Genomic DNA, 7,807 nt, shown 5'->3' on the forward strand with positions numbered 1-7,807 from the left:
AGTGTCCTAATTTGGGAAGCTGTCAGAACCAATTTCCTATCATGAGTATATGAGGACACCTGCTGGATATTTGCTGACATTGTTTCCATTTCTGGCCAGCCCCAGAGGAAAGTGCAGAATCACTTAATGTGCCTTAATAAGGTTTAGGATTCACGTACTATTTATCAGATGTGAAAGTCTGCTAAATCTGGAGGGTATCCAAACACACTCAATCACACAAGACAAACACAGTTTGCTGGGTCTTTTTTATTCACACTTCATCTTCTTTAGTTGTTCATCATAACCTGAAAACAAAAATATTCAGTCATGAGCAGGAAACAGAAACAAGGAAACAGCATGTACTGTAAGCCAGCTGTAGATGATCCTTCACAACAGAATTAAAATCTGTCTATGTGTCTGCCTTACCTGGTCGATCCAGTCGTTGAAAGCGGAGACTCTGGTGAAGACAGTGGGTTTCTTCTCGTAGTTGCAGCCAAGGCCAGAGACGAAGCTGGCAATGCCATGGACCTCCCAAGCACCCTCTGTGTTCTTACAGTTCAGAGGGCCACCAGAGTCACCCTGGACACAGATAGAGAGGGGAGGAGGACAGCGCATGTTTTATTCATGTGATAGAGCTGCTGGGAGACTGGCAAGGCACAACTACGAGAATCACAATCAGAATCATTGTTTCACCAAGTATAATGAGGGCACAAGAAACATTTGTCATGTTCCCTGACAGCAAGACAACACATGAGTGTAATGACAATGAAAGGCTTTTCCCCTCATTACCTGGACATTTTTTTTTTAACTGATTCAAATTTGCTTCACTGACATAACTAAGTACAGTATTGCCAAAGCAGGTTGTACAAGTTTTACAATGTATTTGTCAGAGAGAAAAAAAGAAGAAGCTGAAAATAAAAAAATAAAAAAATAAAATAATTTGCTCTCTCCTCCTCATGCACACAAACACACACAGAGTACAAACTTACGTTGCATCCAGCAACAATTCCATCCCCACCGGCACACACCATGGTGGTCCTGACAGCAATACCCCACCAGTCAGGCTGGGAGCAGGTGGCATGGTCAGCCACAGGCATCAAAGCCTGCTGCAGCTTATCAGCTATGGGGCCTCCGGCTAAAACACACAAGCAGACTCTATTACCATCATCCACATACACTAGCCGTCTGTCAAATCTGCTTTACAGCATTTCCCCCAGTGCCAAATTCACAGTCTGACCCAAATTTTCAATTTAGGAGTAATCCTCCCCCCCCCAAAAAAAGTTTCAGCTAAAATCTCATGCATGTGATTTTCATCCCAACTTTGGAGGTTTCCCTGGGTAACCCCAATCACACACAGCTAAATCCAGACATCATGCCTGCATCCTAAAGGGCAGTAACATGAAGACAGTTCAGAGAAGCTGATAAAAATACAATGTCAGACACATAAACGCAGCCCAGTCTTCTATAAACAGTGACTTACTAGACACCCTGCCCCATCCGGTGATGTAGCAGGGGTAGAGGTTGGGCAGCAAAGTGCCAGGAGCAGGAATACATCCCAGCTGCACCTGGTCGCTCAAAGTCACAGACTCTGACAGCTTGATCAGGGCAATATCGTTTCTGCAAGAAAGACAGAAAGCAAATGGGGGAGTTGGTCTGACAGGCAATCTACAATCTTCCCCCAGAGCCAGAAGGAAGGAGAGCGCTATCATGTCTACACATACAAATAAATCAATTCAATGGCTAATCTTATTTCCCTAAATTTCCACTTTGGAAAGAGTCCAGCTGCATACTTGAGTACAGTAATATGCTTAAAGAGATCCACTCTTATTCATGCTGTCCTACACTTTTTACTGTCTGTGGAGAAATATGAGATGTATGAAGATGAAGAACTTGTGTCAAAGGTATATACTGGACCGAAGAGAATAAATGGAATTTGAGCCTTGGCCCACTTTGTCACCTCGACAGAGAACAGATGAGATTATGATGCACTGTATGTCACGGCAGGCGACTCAGACTGCTCCATGTGCTGTACGGTGGTGCTTGTCTTACCCGAGGGCCACAAAGATCTGGTTCCATTTCTCATGGACGATGATCTTCTCGGGCAGGATGGCCTTGGCACCAGCTTCTTCCTCGACCAGGTTGTGTTTGCCCACAAACACTCTGTAGGTGAGCTTGGGGCTGGGGGGAGAGAACAGACTGTTGAGCCCCATGCTAAGACGATTAAGTGCTGAGTTGAATTATACGATGAGTTTAAATTGATGATTAGTTGTGGTGCCAAGATGGTGAAGAGGCTTTGAACTGGGCAGCGGTTTAGATGACCTTAAGTAAACTTTTTTTTCTTTTCTCTTTTTTTTAAGTGGGACAGTTTGGGGTTGAACTTCTGGAGTTTTGTGACTTGCCTAATCCTCATTTCTATGAGTGTTAAAGGTCCAGCGTGTAGGATTTAGGGGGATATATTGCCAGAAATGGAATACATATGATAAGTATTTTTTCTTTAGTGTATAACCACCTGAAAATAAGAATTGTTGTGTTTTCGTTACCTTAGAATGAGCAGTTTATATCTCCTTGTCCAGAGTCTGCCAGGTTGCACTGCCATTTTTAGTAGTATCCCAGAACAGACAAACCCAATACTGGCTCTAGATAGGGCCACTGGCTTTTTAATGTCAGCCACTGTAGATAGCAGCCCCTTTACAACAAGCAGTGCAGGAAAAACACTGAATTTTGAAATGAAAAAAACGATTTAATCAGTGTTTTTACCTGTTTAAATCACTGGGAATGTTTCCTTTTTGAGAGGAAGAGACCTCTGCTGATAATACGGCTCTGATAATAATTTCCTGAACATCTGGATCTTATATTATCGTAGAAAAAGGTGAGCACACACTTGGACGTGCTGGGCTAGCAGCGATGAGCCAAACAGCAGCAGAGAAATGTTAATAAACAATGTTTATTACCGGGTCTGCTTGTTTTGGGGAGGAGGAGGCCTCTGCAGATAATTCGGCTCCGGTAAAAACCTCCTGAACAATATGAACAGTGTAGGAATTCTAACCACGAGTTCTCGTTTGGCACATGGGAGAAGTTTCAGATGGCTGCAATCTACAATTTTCACCACTAGATGCCACTAAATCCTACACACTGCTCCTTTAAGTAGGGTTAAGGTTTCCACAATTGGGCAAGATGTGTGGTGCAGAATAAGCACAGTACATTTAACTGAAAGCCTTTGAGTGTTAGACTTGTGGTGAGAATTGATGGTTGTGTTTTTGTGTTTGTGTGCTCCTCTGCTGCTCGTACTTGATGCAGTGAGCAGCAGTCATGACCCAGTTGGCAGCAATCAGAGATCCCCCACAAGTGTGCCTCCACACACCGCTCCTTTCATATTGCAGAGAGATCTGAAGACGAAAGAGGACAACATAAAGGATACACTAAGAGGCGGGATGCGGATGTATAGATAAGTGGCATAATCTGCTGACTTAATTCAAACGCAGCCATTTAATTACAGAATTTCCAATAGCCACTGGCTCTGGAAAGCCTGGAAAGTCTAAAAATAAGCAGATGCAGAACCCATAAGGTTTGCCAGTAAATATAAAAACAGTGACAGATGTGTACATATTAGCATACCTGCCAGGGCCAGCTGTGGGGCCTGGCATCTACTCCATTGACCACACGGGAAGTCAGTGGCTGAATGGGTGGGGTGCCGCACCCAAGGGCTGGATGAGGAGGAGAAAGACATAAAGCAGGGAGTGTTTATGAGGTAGGAGAACAATGAAAATATTTAGATTTTCACATTAGGAACAAACTGTATCATTGTTCTTGTCAAAAAAAAATTGCACAACGTGAGCTCCCTGTGTGGTAATATACAGGCAAGCACACTCACTCACTAACATAAACTTGCAGAAACAATTACACCCAGAATTAGAGAATGCCAGATGTTCTTACCGCTAGCAATGAGCACTGAGGCCAGCACAATGGGGATCATGTTGATTGATGCTTCTGCTGAGGGACAACAGGACACAGACTCTCTTTTAAACTTTCCACCACAGGCAACACCCGCTCTGAATTGCAGCAACACGCACTCCTATTGGTTTATCATGGCCTCCGGGGATGAAGACAGACCAATGGCAAAAGGGGTCAACGCAAGTTGGTGGCTGACGAAACCCACAGGTGAGTTTTCTGGAACATTTCTCATGACCTTCATGTAAGGATACAGTGTATGCTCTGTTACTACACACACCATAAGTGCATTCACCAGGGCTCAAATGTAAACATACATAGCATGTGTACGTCTGTAAATGCTGGACACATATATACCAGCCAAGCTCTTCGTCATATTCTGTTTTTGAACTCACCTTTACTCCTTTCCACGACAAAGTCTCTTGACTGAAACCTGGAATTAAACGCTTGCATAACAGCATGGGAAAGCCAACATCTGGATTACTGGAATTGGCCTATTTTCTCAGAAATGTGAAACAAAAATCAAACTAAGAAGCATTACTATGATAAATAACCAGGACAATGAGGAACAGATGGTGTCGCTGATGCAGAAGATATCGACAGCTACACCACAATGTTTTGACATCCTCCAACGTACACAGTTTTGCAGCACCAGGAATGTGGGACATACTGTATGACCATATGTATCGCCAAACATGTCACTCAGAAAATTCATTATTCTGTGGAGTAAATTTGCTGTTGTAGTGAAATATGCAGTTTAAAACACTGACCCGGTGTATCATGAGGTTGTTGTAATGACTTGAATAAGTTATGAGGCTTGGAGGACACAGACACAGCTCCTGAGGTGTGAAAGTGTCACATTGTGGCGGCCTGAAGTGACTCAGCATGCAGGTATTGTAAATCTGTCAAAGGCTGCTTGAATGATATGACACAATAAAGGTTAGGTGTTAACGGAGTAGTAAACAGGTGGAGTTGCTACAAAAGGTGTTGAGTGAACACAAAAATGCTTGTCTGTAATTATCTTCGAGGCATTTCTGTTGAGAGAATCTGACATCAGCTCTAACAGAATCAGGATGTTTTGACTAAACATTGTCTCCGTGACCCGTAAAACAAACACTGTGCTGTGATACAGAGCATTTCAGAAATAAAAAAATAGAACAAAAATTTCATCAGACCACTTTAGACAGTAGACTACACTTGTTTTCATGAATCATTTACTTTCCCATTTCACCACTAGATGGGACAATTTATCTGTTTAGACACTAACCAAAGTTGTGTTGTTTTACAAAAGAGAAAAATTAAATGCAGCATTTTGCGTCCAAGCTTTGTAAAGTGAGTCATTTAGAAAATCGGTCCTCAATTTAACTGGATTGTAGCATCTGTAAAGGAGGTCAGACAACACTCTGACGCTGAAAATGATAGTAAGAGACTCTCATGCACCACTGAGAATACCTTACAACTTATGACAGCTGAATCTACAAAACAGTGTTGTTTTTAAAGTTTTGTTTCAAAGTTTGGTTAGAGCTACCCATCTATAGTTTTCAGACTCGGGAAAATACTTGATGGGCTGAAAAAAAAAAAAAACACTTGAAAGGCAACAACAGCAACAAAACAAGCTTAGACGCACTCGACTTGTTTGTGTGTCTAAATGTAGTTGTGTGTGTTTGAAAGCATCCCTGTTGTGTGAGTGTGAGCGCCTCTACGGCTGCGATATGCAATTAATTGAAAGCTAATTAAAATTACTCTTCAAATCTGTAAAACATTGTTAAACGTATTACAGGCCAGTGTCCAAAACAGATGCCTCCCTCTCCCATTTTCTGATTAAACTTCTTGTATTCATTAATTTGATAGTGACCAGATGACACAAGATAATGAACTGAGGTGCTGTTTTGATAGGACTACATTAAGCTAAAAAAAAAAGAAAAAGAATTAAATCGAAAATAGGTAAATGATCTCAGTTAATGCTGTTTTTGCAGCAAAGCCTATCAGCCTGACCTGAAATCTCACCGACCCTTCACATCAAGTTCAAAACCTCTGATCTCCTAAATCTGCTCTTTACCACTGAAATATGTTTATGTGCAGTCAGAGGCAGTCTGTCATGTTGTGAGATGAGGCTTACTAGTTTCATGGCTGAGCAAAGCAGAACACCTCATCAACTGAAAGCCCCCCGGGGGTTTGTAACAGGTACATTTCAGGTTGTTTTCCCTATCAGAACAGCAGCTGAACTCTGAATGACACCTGTAAGGTTTATGGTTGCTTTATATCACTTTGGGGCAGTAAACATTGTACTTGGCTATTGCCATTTCCCCACATGGAGCAAAGGAGAAAGATTTTCCAATAATGTATAAATATTATTGTGGCAGGTCGCTGCTGCTGCTGCTGGCTTCAGTCAGCTGTGTGGTTTTCAACTAATTTTCCTTGCACGTCTCTTTCTATCCAACAATACCACCACTGGTATGCACAGTATGCCTATGCACAGTGTGCTGGATCTTTTAGTCTGTGGCAGAAGTCTAATACTGAGCCCATCCCGAGCCCACTAACATCCATATTGTTAAGCTTTTTGCCTTTAAAAACATACAGCTGTATTTTCCAGTGGCTGCCTTATTTGCCACAGGCAGTGTGTTTTGAGCCGCAGGGCTGAAGTAAATCCAAACATCGGCTGTCTGCTGCTGATTTGCTTTTATCATTATCCTTCCCACTGATGTTAACAGACGGCCTTCCCTGCCTTCGCTCTTCGATTGTTGGCGCATATGTTTATTTCATTTTGATGTCTTTGTTTACTGTGGTTTTAATTCACTGCTTCCCAACATTTTTTGGCTTATCATCCTGTAGAAACTCCCATCTTGGGAAGTGCTGATTTAATTAAATCCCATAAGCATGTCATGACCCAACTGGTCTTCCTACAGGTCTTGTACATACTTGCCAGGTTTCCATTTCTTTAATGCTGAGTGGGAGAGAGTAGCAGGGGAGTAGTGGGGCTGGGTGCAGCCTCTCTCACCACAAACAGTGCTATCGTGTGTTAAGAACTGCTTACTGCTTGAATGTATTATTTATTTGATTTGGCATTTATGCCTCTTATGCTCATGTTTACAGTCACTTCATGTTTCTATTTTCACTGGATAATGTTCTTTGTGCCTTTTTCTGTGACGAATAAATAAACTATCAATCTAACTATAAAGTAAGGCATCGTTGTCTGTCTGTATGTGTGTCCTTCACATATCTCGAAAACCATTTATCTGATCCACTTCAGACTCGGTAGGTGAATTGATGGGGACCCAAGGACGTGCAGTGTGAAATTTGGACACACAAGTTCAGTATTAATAAACTTTGAATAAATATGTGAACAGTGCTTTGTGCAGCAATGGTGGGACTTCAAGGGTCTGCAGAGAGTTGAGCATGTCCACTTACTGTAAGTGTGTTTCATCTGTGATTCTGACAGTGAGAAGCAGCGATGTTGGGTATATTTTCCTTTGCCATACTAACTTATAACGCTAATAATGTTACCGCCGGCAAAATACCTCCTCTAACTAAATCCATACACTATAACTGAGGTGTTTATGTGGAAGCAAGAAACTAGTATGCCTGTTTGGAAATGAATAGATCCACTAAGTGTATTTCACTGGTGTTTCTGACTGCGAGATGCAACTAGGGTGTGTTTTTCAGGGCCAGATTAAATGATTTCGGGGCCCCTGGTTGACACTGTGCTTCTTTATTTTTTTGATTCTTTCTCTAATTGGAAATGTTGGTAAAGACAGTGGTGGAAGTACTCTTTTCTTTTTCTTAGGTACATCTTTTAACTGTTTGTAGTAAAACTAACACTGTTGCACAGTAAAAGTCCTGTGTTAAACATTCACTTAAAGGTCCAGTGTGTAGGATTTAG

At 41.9% G+C, this 7,807-nt stretch overlaps 1 protein-coding gene across 1 annotated transcript; it reads right to left on the reverse strand.

The window, feature by feature from the left end:
- Positions 1-226: 226 nt before the first annotated feature.
- ela3l (elastase 3 like) lies at positions 227-4,031 on the reverse strand. Its single transcript, XM_050050970.1, has 8 exons — positions 3,913-4,031; positions 3,595-3,683; positions 3,268-3,365; positions 2,029-2,157; positions 1,460-1,596; positions 969-1,114; positions 406-558; positions 227-284 (listed from the first exon to the last, which is right to left on the reverse strand). The coding sequence occupies exons 1-8, from the start codon at positions 3,950-3,952 to the stop codon at positions 267-269; spliced, it is 810 nt and encodes a 269-aa protein (XP_049906927.1). The 5' UTR covers positions 3,953-4,031; the 3' UTR covers positions 227-266.
- Positions 4,032-7,807: the final 3,776 nt, after the last annotated feature.

Source organism: Epinephelus moara, chromosome 8 (assembly GCF_006386435.1).
Source record: "Epinephelus moara isolate mb chromosome 8, YSFRI_EMoa_1.0, whole genome shotgun sequence".
Classification (NCBI taxonomy): domain Eukaryota; kingdom Metazoa; phylum Chordata; class Actinopteri; order Perciformes; family Serranidae; genus Epinephelus; species Epinephelus moara.